The sequence below is a fragment of the Macaca thibetana genome, chromosome X, assembly GCF_024542745.1.
Source record: "Macaca thibetana thibetana isolate TM-01 chromosome X, ASM2454274v1, whole genome shotgun sequence".
NCBI lineage: Eukaryota > Metazoa > Chordata > Mammalia > Primates > Cercopithecidae > Macaca > Macaca thibetana.
In genome coordinates, this window is record NC_065598.1 from 88,330,699 (window position 1) to 88,354,345 (window position 23,647).

The following is a 23,647-nucleotide window of genomic DNA, read 5'->3' on the forward strand; positions in this document are numbered from 1 at the left end:
TCTATAGTACATTCATTTAAAGATTTATTTGTTGCAACTGCAGAAAGAATTATTTTCTATTAATTAATTACCTATTAACAATTTTCTTATGTTTCAAAAAAACTGTGTGTGTGTGTGTGTGTGTATGTGTGTAAATTTATTTTTAGGTAGAGAAAAAAGTAAGCATATTCATTCTAAGATAGGCAGCTAGAAACTTCGTATGTACACGATCATATGTACATGTTAGGTGGTTCTCTGATGAAGATAGGTCTATTTCTCCTAAGAAATTGCTTTGTTTTTTGTTTTTGACTGCATGTATAATTTATCTAATTATGTTGCTTTATTTGTGTCGTTTTCTGTGAAGCACAGAGCCAAAATTGTGGCCCAAATAAAGCAAGAACATTTGCAGTGGCAAGCTGCGTCTTTCAAAGGGTCTGTGAATTCTTTTGGTGTTCTGGTATGTTCCTGTGGTGGTTCTTGGAACAAAAATGTATGATGTGAGTCTCCACATGCTGTTCTGTCCTTCCAAGTGGGAGCTGTACGTTAGTCCACCATTTGGCTGGATTATTTTTTCTATTCATTCTTTATTTATTATTTGCATTTCATTTTGGAAACCTTCTATGGGCAAGTTTTGTCAATAGACGTCAAGTCATTGATGCTTTCCTCAGCTGTCTCCAAATTATTGACAAGGCCATCAAAGGCATTCTTCATTTCTGTTAAAAAGAATTTGGGCTCTTTTCCGTGGCGCCTCGGAGGCGTTCAGCTGCTTCAAGATGAAGCTGAACATCTCCTTCCCAGCCACTGGCTGCCAGAAACTCATTGAAGTGGACGATGAACGCAAACTTCGTACTTTTTATGAGAAGCGTATGGCCACAGAAGTTGCTGCTGACGCTCTGGGTGAAGAATGGAAGGGTTATGTGGTCCGAATCAGTGGTGGGAACGACAAACAAGGTTTCCCCATGAAGCAGGGTGTCTTGACCCATGGCCGTGTCCGCCTGCTACTGAGTAAGGGGCATTCCTGTTACAGACCAAGGAGAACGGGAGAAAGAAAGAGAAAATCAGTTCGTGGTTGCATTGTGGATGCCAATCTGAGCGTTCTCAACTTGGTTATTGTAAAAAAAGGAGAGAAGGATATTCCTGGACTGACTGATACTACAGTGCCTCGCCGCCTGGGCCCCAAAAGAGCTAGCAGAATCCGCAAACTTTTCAATCTCTCTAAAGAAGATGACGTCCGCCTGTATGTTGTAAGAAAGCCCTTAAACAAAGAAGGTAAGAAACCTAGGACCAAAGCACCCAAGATTCAGCGTCTTGTTACTCCACGTGTCCTGCAGCACAAACGGCGGCGTACTGCTCTGAAGAAGCAGCGTACTAATGTAAATGACGAGTTGATGGGTGCAGCACACCAACATGGCACAAGTATACATATGTAACAAACCTGCACGTTATGCACATGTACCCTACAACTTAAAGTATAATAATAATAAATAAATAAATTAAAAAAAAAAAACATAGAAACCAGAAAAAAAAAAAAAAAAAAAGAAAAGAAAAACAAGGAAGAGGCTGCAGAATATGCTAAACTTTTGGCCAAAAGAATGAAGGAGGCTAAGGAGAAGCGCCAGGAACAAATTGCAAAGAGACGCAGACTTTCCTCTCTGAGAGCTTCTACTTCTAAGTCTGAATCCAGTCAGAAATAAGATTTTTTGAGTAACAAATAAATAAGATCAGACTCGGAAAAAAAAAAAAAAAAAAGAATTTGGCAATCTTTAGATCTACATATATGTATATATTATTTTCTCAAGAACTGAGCAAATGCTAATGGTATCTCTCTTTGAAAAGAATCAAATATTATTATTTGATTCACATATACTTCTTTTTTTTTTTTTTTTTTTTTTTTTTTTTTTTTTTTTTTTGAGACGGAGTCTTGCTCTGTCGCCCAGTCTGGAGTGCAGTGGCCGGATCTCAGCTCACTGCAAGCTTCGCCTCCTGGGTTTACGCCATTCTCCTGCCTCAGCCTCCCGAGTAGCTGGGACTACAGGCGCCCGCCACTTCGCCTGGCTAGTTTTTTGTATTTTTTTTAATAGAGACGGGGTTTCACCGTGGTAGCCAGGATGATCTCGATCACCTGACCTGGTGATCCGCCCATCTCAGCCTCCCAAAGTGCTGGGATTACAGGCTTGAGCCACCGCGCCCGGCCTCACATATACTTCTAAAAAGGTCTTATTAACATAGATTGGGGCTGTTAGGCATAGGTATTCATGGCTTCTCCACTCATAGTCTCTCAATATACTATGATAATGTCAACTGAAGAATGATGAGGTTCATAAATTTAGAAAGAAGATCTTTATTTCCATAAAGGATTGCAGTCTGCAGAGTTGACATCGTAACAGTCTGGGAAGGCTAGCCTCCAACCAGAAGCCAGAAATAGATACTTAAAGGGTCGGAAGAATAAAACAGAGATTTGTGCTGAATGAACTGGCCAAATATACATATTCAGTAAGCTATAGGAGGAGGCATGAATATTTATGAAAGAAGAAATATGTGCATGTACAGTTGAGCTTTATGCCTCTCCATGGGATCCATGTTCAAAAAATGGCAGTGTTAGCATATGAGGGTGGAGTTTTTGGCCCTCTGACATTAAAAGATGAAGTAAAGGACACAAAAACCCTCACTGTGCATCCTCCGTAGACTGTCCAGAACCATCCCATAGCTGGCAGTCTATTATTAGGAAGAAGTGCTAGTCTGTTGTTTTATTAAAACTGCAAAAAGAAGGAGCAGTATCAGGTGCTTGGTTAAAACCAGCAGTGCAGCAAGTCTCTTGAAAGGGTTGGTTTCTGTTTAATCCTTAGAGAAGAAAGCCTATTGGTGGTTAGTGAGGGAGTGAAGGATTATAATGAGGAATGACACCCTCCCACTGAGTCATGGCCAGAAACTCAGGTTCCAAGGTTTCTTTGGGGATCCTTTGGCTAATAGGAGGGGTCATTCCATTGAATTATGAGTTTAAGATTTTATTTTTATTTCTCAGTAGAATGGATCAGGCAGTAATCATTGTGGAAAATGTAGAAACTATGTCAAACTAAATGTTTAAGTACTACTACTGTTTAGTAATAATATCAAGGTCTTTAATCATGTGCTTACTGTGCTCAAAGCACTAACATTTTATTCTCAAAACAAACATATAAGATAAATTTAACATCTCAAATTTAATGGTCAGTAAACTGAAGTTTAAAGAAGTTAAGGAGGTTGTTCAATTTACACCATTAGGACAAGATGGAACCAGTGGTACATGTGCCACCAATATCTGTCTTTAACTCTTATGTGATCCTGACACAAATATGTTTGTTTACAGATTCACCACATTGACACATACACTTTCACTGTGAATGGAACAAGAGGAAATAGAATTAAGACATCACAAACTGTTTCATAGAATCACAATTTTAAAAAAAATTTTGCAGTGTTACAGCTTTCCAAGACAATCAATTATTCTTAACCAAGAGTAATATGGCTGCACCAGTAACACCTCATATCTTGAGTCCTAGGATGCAATTCTTATCCAAAGGATGACATAAGCAATCAGAATGGAATTTCTATTCTCAGTCACATCCATTGGCCTATGAATTGAAAATTTCATTTTCAGAAAGCAATTATATTCTCTTCTCAGGATTTATCTCTGAGGACAGTGTATACTTTTTAACTTATTTTAGTATAGACTCTCAGTTCTAATCAGTAATGCTAATTTGGAGAGAAAAGAAGGTTTTCTTTGCAAGCATGGGGATTTTGATAGAAATGTTATACTTTTTAAAACTTTCCTAGACAATTTCAGCTTTTGTTTTTTTCTCTGAAGCAGATGGTATTTAGTGAAAAGTTCTATAATGCATTCATCATTACCCATTCACTGTTCATTGAGATGAGATGAGAGAGTGATATACTTCATCAGAGGAAAGTACTCTACTGTCTAAGTTACACTACTTCTTTCAGGAGAAACACTTAACTTCCTAGAAGAGGTGGTTAACCATATATGGGTGAGCATATGTGTGCCTATAATTTTCTCCTTTTAAAATAACTTCCAAACAATTGTGGACCTTTATTTCATGACATTAATGTACTTTTACATCATTGACTAACAAATAATGTAATATACAATTTTTATCTGAAAGAGAACTCTAGTCCATTAATGCAATTACAATGCATCAATTATCTTTCCTGAATGTTAAAAATATCTCCTGAAAAATAGTATTTTTACTTTTACTCTGTATAAACAAAAAACTTTGAAACAGTCCAAAATATGTCAGCATTCATTTGCATTAAGAGGATACAGTGTAGACAACTAGAAAATATTTCTAATAAAAATATTCTAATGACTTTAAACCTGAATTGTATGGATTTTAAGAAAAGAAAAATAATAATTTGTTATGTTTATAACTACAACAAGAGATATGTTTAACCTATTTAGGTACTTCACTGAATAGCAATCATGCAAATAAAAATTTGAGGACACAAGTTAGACTGAATATATGTTTTAACTACCAGGTGAACTGTCACAAGTTGTGAATACCACAAATAAAATATTGACATTCTACAATTCATTTAAATTATTAGAAAAATGCATTTTATCTTTGAAAATTTATATTATTAGGAAATAAAATATTCATAGTTATTTTTCACTTTGTATGATTGGAAAAATTGCCTTAATATGTGTTTATTATATGAGAGTGAACACTTTTTATTTCTCACTATGCTGTACTGAAAGTCATAGGTTTGCTCTTGTGTGTACATGTGTGTGTGTTTGTGTGTCTGTATTTTCTCAGGTCAAACTATTAATATTTATCACAAAGGATAAATGCTTGAGGGGATGGATACCCCATTCTCCATGACGTAATTATTTCACATTGCATGCCTGTATCAAAACAGCTCATGTACTCCATAAATATATACTCTTACTACATACTCACAACATTTAAAAATGAAAATTGAAATAAAAATTCTGCATATCCAATTAAAAAGAGAAACAATGGAAGGCGTGTATTTATAAAAAAAAATTCTCAGATTGAGAATGGAAATTAGAAAGTGATTCCCAAATAACTAGAGGAGTGGAGTTAAAATATTCCTAACACAAAGAAGTGATAAATGTTTGAGGTGACTTTTACCCCATTACCCTAATTTGATAATTTCCTGTTCTATGATTTTATCAAAATATTACATGTACCCTATAAATGTGTACAATTACTATGTGCTCATAAAAATAAAGAATAAAAAAGTGATTACCCCTTTTTTAAAAAGTTATATGTGTAATATTTCTCTTTGAGCACATTAAAACAAGTGTTTTTATTTATTCTGATAACTGAATGTGTTAAATATGAATAAAAGTTATATGTGATTTATTGTGTTTTCAGGATCCAAGTCACTTTAGTGGCATTTTTTTTAGTTTAACATTATCTCATAATTATAACTTTCATATACCAGACGATTATTTCATTGCATGTAAATATACCTCATTGATTTTAACAATGACAGAGGTGGGTGGATGACTGTCAGAGTTGTTTTTCTTAAGCTATTGTAGTCCTCCCCTGAATGATGCTGTAGCGTGCATTATGCTTTGAATAAATGCCATCTGTAGACAAATGAGTGATTTGTTAAAAGAAAGGTAGCAATAAATGAAAATCCCAGCAGAACTTAATGAATATTATTAGTTGAACTGTACGATGCAAGTAAATATTAGTTTTTACACTTTTATTTGCAAAGTGTCAATCACTTTCTTTTCATGTATATTTTTTTCAAATACAGTGTTAATGACCTACCAAGCCTATAACTGCCAAATCAGTACTATTCTTTTTGGTTTCTGTTTTTTATGAATGCAGTCAGTATTACAACAAAAACTACGTGCTCTGCCTTGGTCACAGTTGACATGACTGCTAAATATGTCTGTAATTGAATTATGAATCTTCTGTATTAGCCTTCAAACAAATCTTTGTATTACTTACAATAGTGAAATAGAATGTTTTTCTAATTTTATTTCATAAAAGACACTTAGAGACTACTCAACATGGATTTGAAGAGTATATTTCAATGTTCAGGGAGTCCTAATCTATACTGCAATTTTTGTTAAACTGTATTTCTGCTCCTTGCTCACTCTAAAGGTAAAAGTGACAGGTGAAAGAGTGTGAAACCATTATAGGCTATGAATATTGCAGAGGCTTAGCTGGTTGCCTAATGTGTTTAATTAGTATTGAACAACTGCAAAATCACTTTGGTTTATAGCTGTGGTCACACACTTTTGTTTTCTTCTTTTCTTCCATTATTTTTGTTTTTTTTTGTTTTTTGTTTTTTGTCTCTTTCCTATCTTATGCAGAAGCCTGCTCTGTTTTCACAAACTAGAAGGTTAAGCCTCGCATAGCTGACTCCTAGCAGACTGGCTTAATACATAAGATGTATTCAGTTTGCTCATTTTTAGGGTAGGCCTTTTACCAAGATAGATAAAGCATTTTATATTTTCAATATGATGTTAAATAACATTCGACTAACCTTTCACTGATATATATTGGTGTATACCTAAACTACTTATCACCATCAGATTTCCATCTTGCTTCCATTGCCCCAAGCTAGGTCTCTTCTCTATCTACTAGTTAGTTATTCTATTATTTTTAGTTATTCAAATTTAATATCCTTACTATTACTAGTAGTTTCTACTAGTTTAGCAATGCGGAATAATTACTATTCAGGTTTGTTGCTTACTGAGACATAACTGTCAAATAAAGCAAATTTTTTTATTATCTATAACAGCAGGTAATCATAAAATATAAATGGCCAGGTAATCACAAAAGCATGCATGCATTTCAAATATATCATGCAATCTTTTTCCTGGAGGCAACAGCAGATATTCTTGATTTTTTGTCCTAGATAGTATTTTAGTGAGAGTTTTGCTATGATTTACTTTTGCCAGGAGGAAAAATATTATTACAAGTAAATGTCATATATACTAATGTTATATATGATATATAATAATGTTGGGTATTGCCCCTTTTCATTATCTCCCACCTTGGACCTTTCAAAGAACCAGATTTTGATTTCATATTTTTTTCACTATTTTTCTGTTTTAAATTTTATCGATTTATGTTTTTGTTTTGTTTTGTTTTAGATAGACATGGTCTTGCTCAGTCGCACAGGCTGGAGTGTAGTGGTGCGATCATAGTTTACTGTGACCTCAAATTCCTGGGCTCAAGTGGTCTTCTTGCCTCAGCTTCTTGTGTAGCTAGGACTAAACACACACACAACCATGCCTGGTTAATGACTTTTTTTTTTTTTTTTTTTAATTTTCTTCTTTTTGCTTGCTTTGATTGTATTTGCTGTTCTGCAAGTTTCTTAAGGTGAAAATGTTCTAGTTTGTAGTATTTAATGTACTGTTCCCTCTAACCAGTGCTTTTGTTGCATCTTACAAATTGTGATATGCTTTATTTTATTTTCCTTCAACTGTGATTCCCTTTTGGCCTATGTACTGTGTAGAAGTGTTTGTTTTCTCTCTCCAGTTGTATTAGTTTTGTTTTGTTTTGTTTTTTTCTCATGTATTTCAAACCTCTGTTTTAAGGGATATATACATGTATGATTGTTAAGTCTTCTTGGTAAATTGATCTTTTTATAATTAGAAAATTTCACTCTATATCCCTGTTTGTATTCCATGTTCTGATGTCTACTTCTTCTGATATTAATATAGTCATTTCAACTTTTTTGCTTTTGGTTTGCACGGTATATCTTTTTCCATCTTTTAGCTTTTTTTGTATGTCTGTTTTCTGTTGTTGTTGGTTTCTTTTTTTTTTTTTTTTTTTTTTTTTTTTTCTTAGAGACAAGGTCTTTTTATGCTGCCCTGGCTGGCTCAAACTGCAGAGCTCAAGAGATTCTCCTACCTCAGCCTCCCAAATAGCTGGGACTACAGGTGTGCACCGCTGTACCTGGCTAACTATCTTAACTTTTATCCTACCTGGGTCTTTGTAGCTAAAGCAGCTTTTTTGTTGATGGATATAGTTGGGCTTTGTGTTTTTGTTTCATTTTGTTTTTTAATCCAGCCTGAAAATCTTATAATACTTGCGCTGTAACTATTTATTTTCATGTATCTATTGATGTGATTGGATTTAATTCTACCATTTTAATAAGTGTTTTCTATTTGTCCCTCCTCTTTTCTGTTTCTCTCTCCCCTCCCCGCTTTCTTTGTTTGTTTGTTTGTTTGTTTTTGAGACGAGTTTCGCTCTGTCACCCAGGTTGGAGTGCAGTGGCACAATCTCATCTCACTGCAACCTCTGCCTCCCAGGTTCAAGCGATTCTCCTGTCTCAGCCTCCCGAGTAGCTGGGACTACAGGCTCGTGCCACCATGCCCAATTAATTTTTTGTATTTTTAGTAGACACGGGGTTTCACCATTTTAGCCAAGATGGTCTTGATCTTCTGACCTTGTGATCAGCCCGCCTCAGTCTCCCAAAATGCTGGAATTGCAGGTGTGAGCCACCACCCCGGCCTCTCTCTCCGCCTTTTCTTTTGAATTCTTTGGATTTGTTTTTCGTATTCCACTTTAATGTATCTGTTGACCCCTGACTACGTCTCTTGTATTATTTCTTAGTGCTTGCACTAAATGAGAAAATATGATGTTTGGTTTTCTATTCCTGAGTTACTTAACTTAAAATAATGGTCTCCAATTCCATCCTGGTTGCTGCAAATGCGATTATATCATTCCTTTTTATGGTTGAAGTATTCCATGGTATAAAAGACTATTTATCCACTCGTTGATTGATGATTGATGGGCATTTAGGTTGGTTTTATATTTTTGAAATTGCAAATTGTGCTGCTATAAACATGCATGTGCAAGTATTTTTTTCGTATAATCACTTATTTTCCTCTGGGTAGATATTCAGTAGTAGGATTGCTGGATCAAATGATATTTCTACTTTTATTTTTTTTTAAGGAATCTCCAGAATGTTTTCCATAGTGGTTGTACTAGTTTACATTCCCACCAATCATATAAAAGTGTTCCCTTTTCACCACATCCACCCCATCTATTATTTTTTTATTTATTATTATTATTATTATTATTATTATTATTTGAGATGGAATCTCACTCTATCGCCCAGGATGGAGTGCAGTGGCGCGATCTCGGCTCACTGCAAACTCTGTCTCCCAGGTTTACACCATTCTCCTGCCTCAGCCTCCCAAGTAGTTGGGAGTACAGGTGCCCGCCACAATGCCTGGCTAATTTTTTTGTATTTTTAGTAGAGACGGGGTTTCACCGTGTTAGCCAGGATAGTCTCCATCTCTTGACCTCATGATCCACCCGCCTTGGCCTCCCAAAGTGCTGGCATTACAGGCATGAGCCACCCCGCCCGGCCTGATTTTTTTATTATGGCAATTCTTGCAGGAGTAAGGTGGTATTGCATTGTAGTTTTGATTTGCATTTCCTTGATAATTAGTGATGTTGAGCCTTTTTTCATGTTTGTTGGCCATTTGTTTATCTTCTTTTGATAATTGTCCATACATGTGCTTAGCCCACTTTGTGATGAGATTTTTGTTTTGTTTTGTTTTTTATTGTTTTTTTCTTCCTGTTAATTTGTTTGAGTTCCTTGTAGATTCGTGATGTTAGTCTTTTGTCGGATGTACAGATTGCGAAGATTTTCTTCCACTCTGATGGTTGTCTGTTTACTCTGCTGATTGTTCCTTTGCTGTGCAAAAACTCTTCAGTTTAATTAAATCTCACCTATTTATCTTTAATTTTGTTGCATTTGCTTTTGGGTTCTAGGTCATGAAGTATTTGCCTAAGCCAATGTCTTGAAGGGTTTTTCCAACGTTATCTTGCAGAAATTTTATAGTTTTAGGTCTTAGATTTAAGTTCTTGTTCCATCTTAAATTGATTTTTATAAAAAGTGAGAAATGAGGATCCAGTTTCATTCTTCTACATGTGGCTTGCCCATTATCCCAGCAACATTTGTTGAATAGGGTATCCTTTCCCCACTTTATGTTTTTGTTTGCTTTGTCAAAGATCAGTTGATTGTAAGTATTTGGGTTTATTTCTGGGTTCTCTATTCCGTTCCATTTGTCTATGTGCCTATTTTTGTACCTGTACCATGCTTTTTTGGTGATTATGGCCTTATAGTATAGTTTAAAGTCAGGTAATATGATGCCTCCAGATTTGTACTTTTTGTTTAGACTTGCTTTGGCTATGCGGCTCTTTTTTGGTTTCATATATGAACTGGAGGATTGTTTTTTCTAGTTCTGTGAAGAATGAGGGTGGTATTTGATGAGAATTATATTGAATTTGTAGATTGCTTTTGGCAGCGTGGTGCTTTTCACAATATTGATTCTACCCATTCATGAGCATGGAATTTGTTTTTGTTGTCCACGATTTCTCTCAGCAGGAATACAGAAGTTCTATTGGCAAATGTTATTTTTTTTCCCCTTGAGAATCTCTCGTATTTTCCTGGGAGTTTTTATGTTAAATGTTATATAGTATAGCCTCTGGGTTCTATTTGAATCATCTGGATAATGCTGATTTTTTTCTTTATTTGTTTAACCAGCAGTTGTTCTAGTAACTGTTAAATTTTTAAAGGCTTTCCTATGATGTCTGGATTAATCCAGTACATGCATGATTCAAGGGTTAATCTGAAGTTCAGGTTGTGGTTTATATCATAGTTCAGTTTTCAAAACCCCTGACTATTCTGTTTTGGGTCTCTCTCTGGCTCGTGTAGTTCATAGGGGAACCTGGGATTTGTGTGGGTTCACATAGAATTATGGAATCCCTTTATTTAACATTTCTGTTTCTAGGACTTCTGCCACATTCTCTGACTCTTTTCTGGTTCCTCTATGCTTTTTCAGTTGAAGTTTTAGCCGCCAGCTCTATACCTCTGTCCAGCTTTGCAAAGGGGGCTCACATTATGGGCAAATCTGTGAGACAAAGGGAAAAATGTATGAGGAATTTCATCCTTGAATGTGTTGCTTCTCTATATTTTGACCCCTTTTCTAAACCTGCCTTCTTTTTGTTTACTTTTCAGAGTCCTCGGGCAGTTGCCTTTTGTATATTTCCAGAGGTTTTATAACAAGTGGTATATATGGGCTATACTGGGCTTACTACATTTTGGACAGAACTGCAACCCTCCAAACATGATGTGCACCTCAGCTGTGCTTATGTTTATGAGCACAGAGGAGGATTCTGTGGGCTTGAGACCCAGACCTTTGGGAAGGAGATGCTGGCTAACTGGTAGTGGTATCTGTGAGGGAAGTGTAATCTGGCTGGTTCTAGAAGTGTTGGAAAAACTGCAAACTGATTTCAGCAATGGCTCCTGGGACAAACTGTTGTTACCGGCATGAAAAAGAGAGTCTGGGATCACTCTTATAGGAGGATTTTGAGCAAGGAAGTGGCATGATCTAATGTATGTTTTAAGATGAACAATTTGATTGCTATTGGGAAAACAATAAATGGGACTGGAGCAAAAAGAAGGAGACTACTTAGAAAGCTTTTGAAATAATGTAGGTGAATTACAGTTTATACAAGGATCGTAGCAGTAGATGTGGCAGATATTTGTCAGATTATAGATGTATTTTGAAGACACAGCCAACAAAGTTCCCTAATATATTGTATGTGTGATGTGTGTGTATCCTTCTTTGATAATAATGAAGAAATTAAAGATGACTCCATTTCTTTTCATCTAAGAAAATAGAGGCTTGTATTTTTCAAAATAGAGATGGTAAAGACTTGGGAAGAAGAAAGTTTGGAGTTTAGAAGAAAAGGTTGCAGGGGAAGATTGTGTTTGTCATGCCTTTTTCTCATGTAAATAGAAGTATTATGTAGACACTTAGATATATAGGGCTGTATTTTAGGAGAGATGTGTTGGCTTGGAATAAAGAGTATACAAATGGGGTTTTAAACCATGAGAAGGGATGAGATCACTTAGGGTACGAGTATAGATGGAGAAGGTGAAAAGTCTGGGTACCGATCTGAAGATATTCCAACTTTTAGAAATAGAGGAGGTGAGAAGAAATCAGCTAAGTAGACTGAGAAAAGGTTAGTATGATGTAAGTGAAAAACTAAGCCAATGGCAGATCAGAAGTCACATGAGAAACTATTTCAAGAAAGGAGAAGCATGATCAACAATGTCAAATGTAGAGTCTAGAAAATGACATCTGTGAAGTAAAATTAGATCTGACAAATAACTATTTGATTTTAGCACCACGGAGGGTTATTTGCAACCTTGATAAAAGAATTTTCAGTGTAATATTGGGAGTGAAAGTCTGAATCTAGTAGGTTCAAGATGGAGAGGGGAGCAGAGAAATTGTATGAGTTGAAGGAAATATTTTTCAGAGAACAAATACAGATTGTATTTGGATTTATAATGTTATTAATATGCTGGTTCTTTCAGCCACTGTATTTTTTTTTTTTTACTATTAAGCTATTAGATAATCAATAGATACCTATTAACCTCAAAGTATAATAGAATTGACCAGAATGTTCTGCTGTTAATAAATAGAGCGTAAATAGTATTTATAGAGCTAAGGACATTTCAGTAGTTCTAGACTTCAGGCATTGCTGCAAGCAATTTGAAACATTACTGTCCTGTCTTTAAAAAACAATGCAAGGTAGAGAAAGAGAGCAACCAGAGTTGACTAAGAAATATATTTTCATCAATGTCATGAATATTGTAATAACAATTGTCCTGCATTATTTTTGGACTACATATTTAGGACTGATTTGTGTGTTTCAAACTAAGGAAAAATTTGCATCAAACTATGTTTTCATTTAGATGACACAAACAAAGATAATGAATGATATAAAGGCACAAATTTAACAATATAATAACTAATATCAATGCTTATTGTAGCATAAAATAATACTATTTTAGGAAATTATTAAAATCATTTATATTCATGAAGTTGAAAATATGATGAAATGGCAAAAACAGGATACTACTTATTTTTAATAAATCCTTTAAAAATAATATGGTATATCATAATCTAAGCTGAAAATTCTAGAGGAAGTAGTGTAATTTTATTTGAAAGAGACCCTGGAATTGATTTTGTCCAATGTTCTTCCTTTATAAACGTAGCAATTTAGATGCAATGTATATAATGACCAGCCCAAAGTAACCCAATTAATTTGGACAATGGTTGGTATTCTGTGGTGTTCAGTACTATTGCCACTTTACTACTGAGAATTATGTTAGAGAAGCAATTGAAACATATGCAGAAAACGTTGCATTCTCTTCTTTCCTCTATCCTCCCCTTCACTCCCTGCCTTTCTCCTTTCCTTCTTTCCCTTCTTTTCTCCCTCCTCCAGTTTTAGCTTTATAAAAAAATTTTCCTCTTCTTTAAGAAAGGAAAACTTAAGTGTTAGTGAAGTGGGTGAAAGCTGAAAAAGGAGAATTATTTTAGTAGTTTCCCCTATAATTATTTACCTTTGCGCCTATGCACATGCACACATATACCTAAAACCATTTGGAAGACATAATCTTAAAAGCACTAAGTTTCCAAATTTTTTCCAGTTTAAAAAATAACCTCTAATATTGTATCCTGGGACAGAAAGCAATAACAGTAACCATGCTTTACTAAAGAAATCAAGATTTATTTCATGAACTTCAGATTAATCATGTTCTGAGGTTTCACTTTTCTGTGGGCTATTGACCAGTATAGCAAAAGTTTAGTGTCAGATGAGTGCAGACAGGCACAGCTTTAAATTCTACTTTTCATAGTTACTAGTTTTTTAAAGTTTGCAAATGATTTAACACCTCTGAGCCTTAGTTTGATAATCTAAAATGTAAGGGTGATAATAATGCTTAGTTTGTAAAACAATTGATAGCTGTACACGGTACACCTGGTATAGTATGAGTTCTCATAACTGTTAATTATTTTATTGCCATTATTGCTATTAGTACCAGTAATAACACTCTTCCAATGGAAAATATTTTTCTGAAATCTCATAAATGTATTAATATTCATTGTTTCAGAAATTAGCTAAAAGTAGGACCTATGAAGTATTACGGTGCTGGTTAACATAAAATTTAGTTAGTGAAATCACCAATAAATGAAGACATGACATATAATCTAAATTACATTATATTTGCATAATCTAAATTATATTATATTATGTATGGCATGTGTCCATACTCCATCCTAGGAAATCCAATTCTTTTAATAATTGTAATAGAATTGATTGAGCTTGCTATTAGAGTGTTTAACTGTACTGTTGAAATGGGTTTTACTAAAAGAGATATGAAAAATTTTATTTATGAGCCTCAAATGAGCATCTACCAATGTCATTGTAATTTCTCATACAGGTGTACAAATGATAGAGCAGCATCTCTTGCAGGTGTTACATTCAGAATCATAATAAAACTCTTGTAGAATATACATGTGCATCAAAATGAAGTGACAATGAATTTTCTCTGGAAATTGATAGCACATATTAGCATAAAATGAACTGTACAACTGTGTCCGTAACAGGTTGAGTGATGTAGCAGTGGACTGCTTTGTACACATTCTTGTGCTTTGCCTTCTGTTTTCCTTGCTGTGTGTTATTCTCTCTTCTGTCCCACCAAGGTGAGAGTAAATTTTTCCCTTCCTGGCTTTATTGCTTGAAGATCATAGAGTAAGACAGGAGCATGTGCAAGGCAAAAGTACCTGTTGTCATCATTGCCCTTTTCTGGTGTCCCTCTTTATTTCCTTCTGTGCCTTTGATATTCTAGGCTAAACTCTTTTTAGCACGTCATGGTATGGCCCCTCCCAGCTACAGATAGGACAGGTGGTTGAATGGCTAGCACTCCGTGAGCTTTGTTCATGTGTATTTATAGAAGTGCCATTTCTTTTTCTCTTTCTTTCTTTCTTTCTTTCTTTCTTTCTTTCTTTCTTTCTTTCTTTCTTTCTTTCTTTCTTTCTTTCTTTCTTTCTTTCTTTCTATATTATAGCAAACTCTTGTACATTTACTTACTTATTTTCTTTAAGTGATCATGCTGGTATGGTTGTGCTATCTGAAAATCTAGCGTTTTAGCTTCTTAGATGATATAATTAATATGACTAAATAAATCCAGCTTGTACCACAACTGCCAAAACACCTGGAAATTTATAATTTCACTGTCTCTTCAGAGCAAGAGAGCTTTTATGACAGATATGGTAGGGTGAATACGGAGCAGATGAACCCATATACTCTGACTTTCAATAAAGCAAGAGGGGATAACACTTCATAGAGACCAGATACCACTCTATCAAGGTTACTGAATTGGATATGTCCTGTACCAGATGTGATGCCTCAGTGTGGCCAAATCCATTCTAGATGCCTCCAAGCTGTTTTTTTTTTTTTGGACCTGTATTTTTTAGTGAAAATTAAAATGCTAACTTATAGGGAAAATGATAACTAATTTTCTTGGCAGTGGTCAATAACTGGAGCTAGCATAAATAGTCTTTGGATTTATTTAGGAGAAGTTAACTCAGAATATAAGTGGCTTTCCCCTTCTACCTGTATCATAAAGCCTACCTTGACCAATGAAAAATCCAACAGTATTTGAAAATAAACTCCTGAGAACACAGGAAACAAACTAAGATAAGCAAATTACAGTTGTTATGCTCTCAATTGGCCTATGAAAAATAAACAGTTTCAGAAATCTGTATCTCCTACAGAATCACGCTGAACAGATAGCACAGATGAGACAGCTAGCACCCTGATCATTAATGTCACAGATAATTTTGTTGTTGGTTACTAGTATCTGCCATACATACCCTTTAGGAATTAAATGGGCCATCTTTGAAAGCCAAAGTCAAGGAGTGAAATTTTAAAATAATAATCCACCCCCAGCTAACGAAAGCTAGGACAGGTAGTGTTTTCAATGCTTTTGTATTCGGGCCCTTCTTGTAGTATGCTATGCCTTATGAGGGGAAGAGAGGTCCTTGATTTTCAAGGATGGTGAGTGGGTGGGAGTGCTCCTATGGGGGATGTATATCATGACAAACAATGGGCCCTTAAAAATTACACCTCCTTACTATCCAGATTCTCTGAAGCCCATAGCGGTGCCATGCATAGCCTTGTTGAGAATTGCTGGCTGGTGAGCCTCACTGACAGGTAATATTAACACATTCAGGTTTGTTGATGAGGAGAAAAGGTTTAGAAGTAATTGATAACTTTTCTTCCAATACATGTTTTCTTAAAACTTCTAGTGTGTTGTTAAACAACAGAGAAATAAGCGCTCTGAGTCTTGGGAGATTCTGTCTGTGTACAAGCATAAACTATGCTCCATATGAGAACATGAGCCTTGTCATCTGCTTTAAATGTCATTGGAGAACAGTTATCAATGACTACTTTCCTAGGGTTAAAATGTATAAACTTAAGCTTATTGTATTGCAAGCATCTTTAGGATTTCACCCACTGTGAAAATATCCTCTAAATAACATTCTACCAAACTTCAGGCCTTCTTGTAAAATTTTGTGACAGTTCATCTTAATATGCATAATATTTCTGTTCTGATTCCATTTTTGAACTTTTGTGCTCTACTTTTATTTGTAAGATGGAGATAATGCTAGATAAAATTCAGAACAAAAGTATTTAATTTGAAAAATAACTGTTAAGAATTAATACTATACAATTTCCCATGGCAATTGATTACATGTTTGTTCAGAAGTTTGGCACAGTTGCTTGATTAAAATATTAATTTTCCAATATCAATTGAGCAGTTTATGAATTTTACTTTATAGTGTTTACTTTCTCTGATAATGTCAATGGTTTTTACTAATTATGTCCAAGAATGAGCTACCTTTGCAAATAGAACAACTTGGTTTCAGGTAATTTGTTCTTCTCAGTGGCTGTAAATGTATTGGCTATGTGACTGAACTTTGACCATTTCTCTAACTATAATTTGCAACCTTCATGAGATCAGTCATCAATCCGTAGTCAATTATGTGTTAGAAAATATATTTAAAAGCCTCAGAGGAACAAAATTATGTCATTTCTGTTGTGGAAGATTGGTTTAAAATAGGTCTTAGAAATATTATGAAAACACAACTTACTGTAATTATACTGCAGTTTCTCACATGTGGCTCATCGTTATGAGGCAGTAAGGTGATGGCAGACGCAGCACTATATATAGCACATAAATAAAAATAAATCAGGTTTACAACACTGCTTGCAACCATCTGTAATGCATGGTAGCATATGTTTTATAGTTTTATTGAGAGAATACATCTTTTAATTCTCAAAACTTTGACTTTGAAAGCTCATCTCTGATAGAAACTAATGGTTGAATTACAAGCTAAAGTGAGTTTCATTTTACTTATTCTTCTAATCAGTTTACAAAGTGCAGCTTTACCTGCAGGAAACATTCTTTCTTTTGTTTTTCTAAAGGATGAAATGTAAAAGAAAGCTTACCTCAAGTTTACTATAAAATATTGTCTCTTGGAAATTAAATTAAAGGTGCAGGATTTCTAACAGTCTCCTTCAAGTTGTAATGGAAAACAGTAAATTGTCTCCATATTTTCTTTAATACCTATAAGTCTCCACACTTGTGAAGAAAATGTGTTGATATTTTGTGTGGTAGTAGTAATACATTTATGAAATTTATTTGTAGACAGGAACTTTCCTTTGAAGATATCTGACTCTTTGCATAGTTGTATTTTGAAAAGGGGCATTTTTTTTAAATCTAGATGATAATGCTGTCTTTTAATTAACACTATGATACAAAGGAAGTATGAGGGACTTACAAAATTGCACTTGAGTTTAAGACTTAAAATAGAACTCAATTTTTGTTTTTGACAAGTTTACTCACACGTATAAGGAGGTAAGGGGAAAAATGTAGTTATAAGTAATCAAAGCATTTGAAAATGTGCAGAAACTGAAGCTATTACTTTGGAGTTGGGTGGGGGAGAAATGGTAGTATTTCTATTTTTCCATATCATGTCTAAGATACCTATTAGTTCAAACCTCAGTAATCTTAATCAGATTATCGTCACATGACATGAGAATAAATGGTCAATCTTTCTCTCATTCTCTACCTGAAATTCTCCACCTTACAATATAGGATCAAGGCAAGAATTTGGGAAGCTACGTACTGCTTAAAAACTGAATTATCTCTGTGTGTATCATCTATATAGAAATTAATGAGCTTATATGTAGAAGTTCATCTTTTTTTTACTCCTCTGACAACATAGACAAGGTTAAAATCTTAAACAAATTTTAAATTCCCTTTAAAGAAACACTATAAAGGAAATACTACTTCTAACTTGGCAATTAAATTTTCATTAACATAGTAATTTTTACATATTTTAATATAAAGGACAAAATGGTTTAACAATACATTTACTTAATATTTGATTGACTCAGAAACACACCACCCAAGAGATATGAATAAAAGCATTCCTCAAATAGTAATAATGAATTGACCATTTTATCATAGGTAATGATCCTTTTGCATTTTTATTACCAGTATTGTCCTTGTTATTTTCTTTTTTCTTCCTTTGTAGCCTTCATTTCATGGTCTTTTAAAATTGCATTGTCATTTAAAAAATTTTAAATGATTCCAAATAATATGGCACCATTCTCTTAAAGTTTCTAATGATTAATAATTTCTACAACCATATTTATATTGGTAGTTTTCCACAGAGATACCATTTAGATTAAATTAAAAGATTTCATAAATTAAGTTTTGCACATCTAATTTTACTTTATAAGATATATTTAAAGATAGCTTTGCATTTTAAAGTTTTATTCTCCAGCATATGATACTATAAGATATGAGTGACATCAAATCCACCTCTTCAAAATTGAAAAATTTCACCAGATGGATTAATAAATGTTATATGGCTCAAAATACCTTCTTTATTTGGCTGCATTTCCCATGGTAGGTAGTTCAGTGTTTCATATCAAGTAGGAGTTGAGTAAATACTTGTAGTGTACATATGGAAAACAGTTGCTAAATAAATTCTACTGGAAAATGACTGTAATTTCCATGGGCACTCTATGTTAAAAAGGAGGAGGGGAGATATTTATTTGTTCATATATATGACAGCTAAATAAAATTAAAATATATTTTTGACAAAAATAACCACTCAGTATGTTGATAGCATCATTATGATTTTGTTTTCACTACTGGCTATGAAGTTTTATAATTAGAGCTCCAAATCATTAACAAAATCCACAGGAAAACCTAGTGAACAAGCTTTCGTAAGTTTTCAAAATTCCTATTTTTAATTTTTGTGTTTTAGATCAATTAAAACTTATTTGTGAGTTAAATCGTCTTCAATACAATTTTGGTTGAGATATGGAAAGTCATGTTGTATTACTCCAAAGCATACTGTAAATCCATTAATATAAATCTGGACTTGGCTAATGTAGTTTAGTTTAACAAGGAATAGACAATAAATGAACTACCTTAGTTTCTGCAATAGAAAATGGTGAAGGGGGGATTCATAGTGGTGTTTTTTGTTGTTTGTTTTGTTTTTTGTGTCTTTGTTTTTAAAGAGATATTATTGTAATTGCTACTAGGGACTATAAGTCAACAGTAAACTTATTTGAAAAAAGTTTTGTAAATCATTTGCTGTTCTTGTTTCTGCATTGAGCCTGACCCAGCAAATAAATATGATAACGAAATGAATAGTTAGCATATAAATAATTCCTATTATTTGTAGTGATAGTAATATTAAACAGTATTCAACCTTCTTTCCTGGTTGCTCCTACATTTTGGAAACATATTATGTGGCCTACACTCACAGTGTGGATCACTCACCCTTTAGGATTATTAACAGAAAGTCGTATGAACATATGAAGGAGATGAAAGGCAGCTGGAAGAGGTCCCATATGCTCCATTCTTTTTTCTTAGATTTTATGCTCTGAGAATGTCTGCGTGAAGAGTAAAGTTGACATAGTGTTTCCAAAATGTCAGTGCTATGGGACTTGTAATTGATTACAAAAATGACCCTCAGCGTAGAATAGTGTAAAAAACATGAGGTTGGAATCAGTCCTGAAAGTGAATCCCGATTTTCCTATGAAATGGATATAACAGAGGGTAGATGTGCAGGACAAATGATATAATGTATGTAAAGCTCCTTGAATAGTGCTTGAAGTCTTTTACTTGAACAGTAATGATAACTATTGTTCTTGTCTTCATTTTTGTTGATATATCAAGACTTACAATATGGGAATAAATTGACATGTGCCTGTCCTTTCATAATCAAAAAGCATTAGTGATGTGACTTGTGGTGAAGCAGTGTGAAAAGGTTCTGAACACACAGTAGCCTTCCTAGAAGCAGGAGAATACCAAAAGCAAACTCACTTTGCCTAGAGTAAGCTACTTATTTGGGATCCAATAAGAGTTATTATTATATATATTATTATATCATTCTTTCATCTTCTAAGATCACAGAGTATAAGCACAACATTCTTACAGATGTATTTTAACCTAAATTTTATCTATCTTTCTTTCTATCTATCTATCTATCTATCTATCTATCTATCTATCTATCTATCTCCCTATTCAATAGATTTTTCTGTTTATACATTCATGCCATGATGTGCAAAGACTTTTGCCATTTACCCATATGCTGTTTAACACTTGGTTTAACAAAAAGAAACTGAATGAAAAGAACATAAATGAACCATCTTTCATAATTATCAAACATATATTTTTCACTAATCTTAGCAAGATTCTATAATTACATGATGCTACTTTTTTCATTGACATAGCTTAAGAGAAAAAAAGACAAAATGTAAGTATCAGTCTCTGGCAGACTATGTTAAATATGTTTATTCATAATGAATTAAATTTATAGGGTAAAGAAGAAGGGTGAATTTTTAAAAACATATATTCAGTTAATGAATACCTTAAGTAATGATGTACAGTCACACTCAAAATTTAAATTTTCTTTTCTTTTTAAGAGACAAGGACTTGACTGGTCACCTAGATTGGAGTGTGGTAACGTGATCATAGCTCACAGTACCCTCCAACTCCTGGGCTTAAGAGGTTCTTCTGCCACAGCCTCCCAAGTAGCTAATTTTTTATCATTATTATTCTTTGTAGAGACAGGTATATTAGTCCATTTTCATGCCCCTGAGAAAGACATACCTGAGACTGGGAAATTTATAAAGAAAGAGAGGTTTAATGGACTCACAGTTCCACATGGCTAGGGAGGCCTCACAATCATGGCAGAAGGTGAAAGGCACATCCTACATGCTGGCAGGGAAGAGAGAAAGTTTGTGCAGGGGAACTCCCATTTATAAAACCATCGGATCTTGTAAGACTTATTCACTACCGCTAGAACAGTATGGGGGAAACCATCCCCATGATTCAATTATCTCCACCTGGCCCAACCCTGGACACGTGGGGATTATTACAATTCAAGGTGAGATTTGAGTGGGGACACAGCCAAACCAAATCAATGGGATATTGCTGTGCTGCCCAGGATGGTTTCAAATTCCTGGCCTCAAGTGATCTACCTGCCTTGGCTTCCCAAAGTGTGGGATTATGGGATTATAGGTATGAACCACCTCTCCCACTTTTCTCTTTCTCTCTTTCTCTCTTTCTTTTTCTTTGTTTCTTTGTTTCTTTCTTTCTTTCTTTCTTTTTCTTTCTTTCTTTCTTTCTTTCTTTCTTTCTTTCTCTCTCTTTCTTTCTTTCTTTCTTTCTTTCTTTCTTTCTTTCTCTCTCTCTCTCTCTCTCTTTCTTTCTTTCTTTCTTTCTTTCTTTCTTTCTTTCTTTCTTTCTTTTCTTTTCTTTCAAAAAATAGATTGTCTAGTGTAAATTTAGGAAACAAATTACCATCAGGTAAGATTCATATGAAAACCCATTAATTCAAAGTGAAAGAAACTTGGAGGCAAAGTTAAAGAATCTTCAAAAAGTTGAAAACAATTGACAGCATTTTTTGTACAAAGAAGTAAAGTGGTTAAAATTTTAAATTTTAATTTAAAACAGGGCAAACAAGAAACCTACGATATGCCCTCAAAATAATAAAAGGCATATATGAAAAATCCATAGCCAACATCATACTGAATGAGAAAAAGTTGAAAGCAATCTCCCTAAGAACTGGAACAAGACAAGGATGCCCACTTTCACCCCTTCTATTCAACATAGTATTGGAAGTTCTAGCCAGCGCAATCAGACAAGAGAAAGAAATAAAGGGCATCCACATTGGAAAAGAGGAAGTGAAACTGTCTCTGCTGATAATACTATTGAATACCTAGAAAACCATAAAGACTCTCCCAAAAGACTCCTATATTTGAAAATACGTTCAGTAAAGTCTCTGGTTACAAAATCAATGTACACAAATCAGTAGCACTACTATACACCAATGACCAAATCAAGAACTCATTCTTTTTTATGATGGCCATGAAAAAGTAAAATACCTAGGAATATACCTAAGCAAGGAAGTGAAAGATCCCTACAAGGAGAACTACAAAACATTTTTTAAATAAATCATAGATGACACAAACTAGTGAAAATACGTTCCATGCTCATGGATTGCAAGAATCAATATAGTTGAAAATTACCATACTGCCTAAAACACTCTACACATTCAATGCAATTACTATAAAAATACTAACATCGTTTTTTATAGAATTAGAAAAACTCATTCTAAAATTTATAGGAAACCAAAAGAAGCCCAATTAGCTAAAGCAATCTTAAGCTAAAAGAACAAATATGAGGCATCAACGTATTGGTCTCCAAACTATACTAGAAGCCTATAGTAACCAAAACAACATGGTACCAGTAGAAAAGTAGTTACATAGACCAATAGAACAGAATAGAGAACCCAGATATAAAGCCAAATACTTACAAACAACCCATGGAGTACTATTCAGTCATAAAAAAGAATGAGACCCAGTTATTTGAAGCAACATGGATAAAACTGAAGATCATTATGTTAAATGAAAATAAGCCAGGAACAGAAAGACAAACGTCACACTTTCTCACTTATTTGTGGGATCTAAAAATCAAAACAATTGAACTCATAGACATAGTAGAAGGATAATTACCAGAGGCTGGGAAGGTCAGTGGGTTGGGAGAAGAGATGGATATGGTTAATGGGTACAAAAGAAAATAGGAAGAATGAATAAAGACTTGCTCTTTGGTAGCATAACAGGATGACTATAGTCAATAATAATTGTACATTCCTAGTCATTATTCTGGTACCTCCAGCAGGCTGCATGCTGCAGCCACCATACGGAGAGGAGTCCAGCCCTTCTTCCTTGAGAACCCCACCTCCACACTTCATCAGATAGGACCCCCTACTATCCTCATGAAAGCAGTATAGTAGCCCCACTAATTGCTGAGTATATCCACTGGTAGTGAACCAGAGTTTCCCCAGGGAGAGACCCCCAGAGGCATATTACATCCCCTTTGCCACTGCCACTGTCGCTGCCACAGTAACTATTTTATTCCTGCTACCCTTGGTCTGGGGAAGGAACAAAGATCCTGAGGGCTACACCCAAGCTTACAGCATGCTACAATCACCATACAGAGAGGAGACCAATCTGTCCTCTCTGTGAAACTTCAACCCCCTGCTCCCCAACAAGTGGAACCCCAAGCTCATGCCAGCAGTGCAGCCACCCCATGCTACTGACTTAACACCTCTAGTAAGAGTGGGTTTGTGCTTCTTGGAGGTAGGGCTCACAGGGGAAACCAAAAGCCTCTCTGCCACTGCCTCTTCAGTAGAATGGCCCTTGCTACTCTCAGA

At 34.6% G+C, this 23,647-nt stretch overlaps 2 protein-coding genes across 2 annotated transcripts in view; both read left to right on the forward strand.

Moving 5' to 3' along the window:
- The window catches only part of PCDH11X (protocadherin 11 X-linked), a 724,020-nt gene that overhangs the window by 537,190 nt on the left and 163,183 nt on the right, over positions 1-23,647 (forward strand).
- LOC126946738 (40S ribosomal protein S6-like) lies at positions 684-1,708 on the forward strand. Its single transcript, XM_050777389.1, has 2 exons — positions 684-1,352; positions 1,524-1,708. The coding sequence occupies exons 1-2, from the start codon at positions 753-755 to the stop codon at positions 1,671-1,673; spliced, it is 750 nt and encodes a 249-aa protein (XP_050633346.1). The 5' UTR covers positions 684-752; the 3' UTR covers positions 1,674-1,708.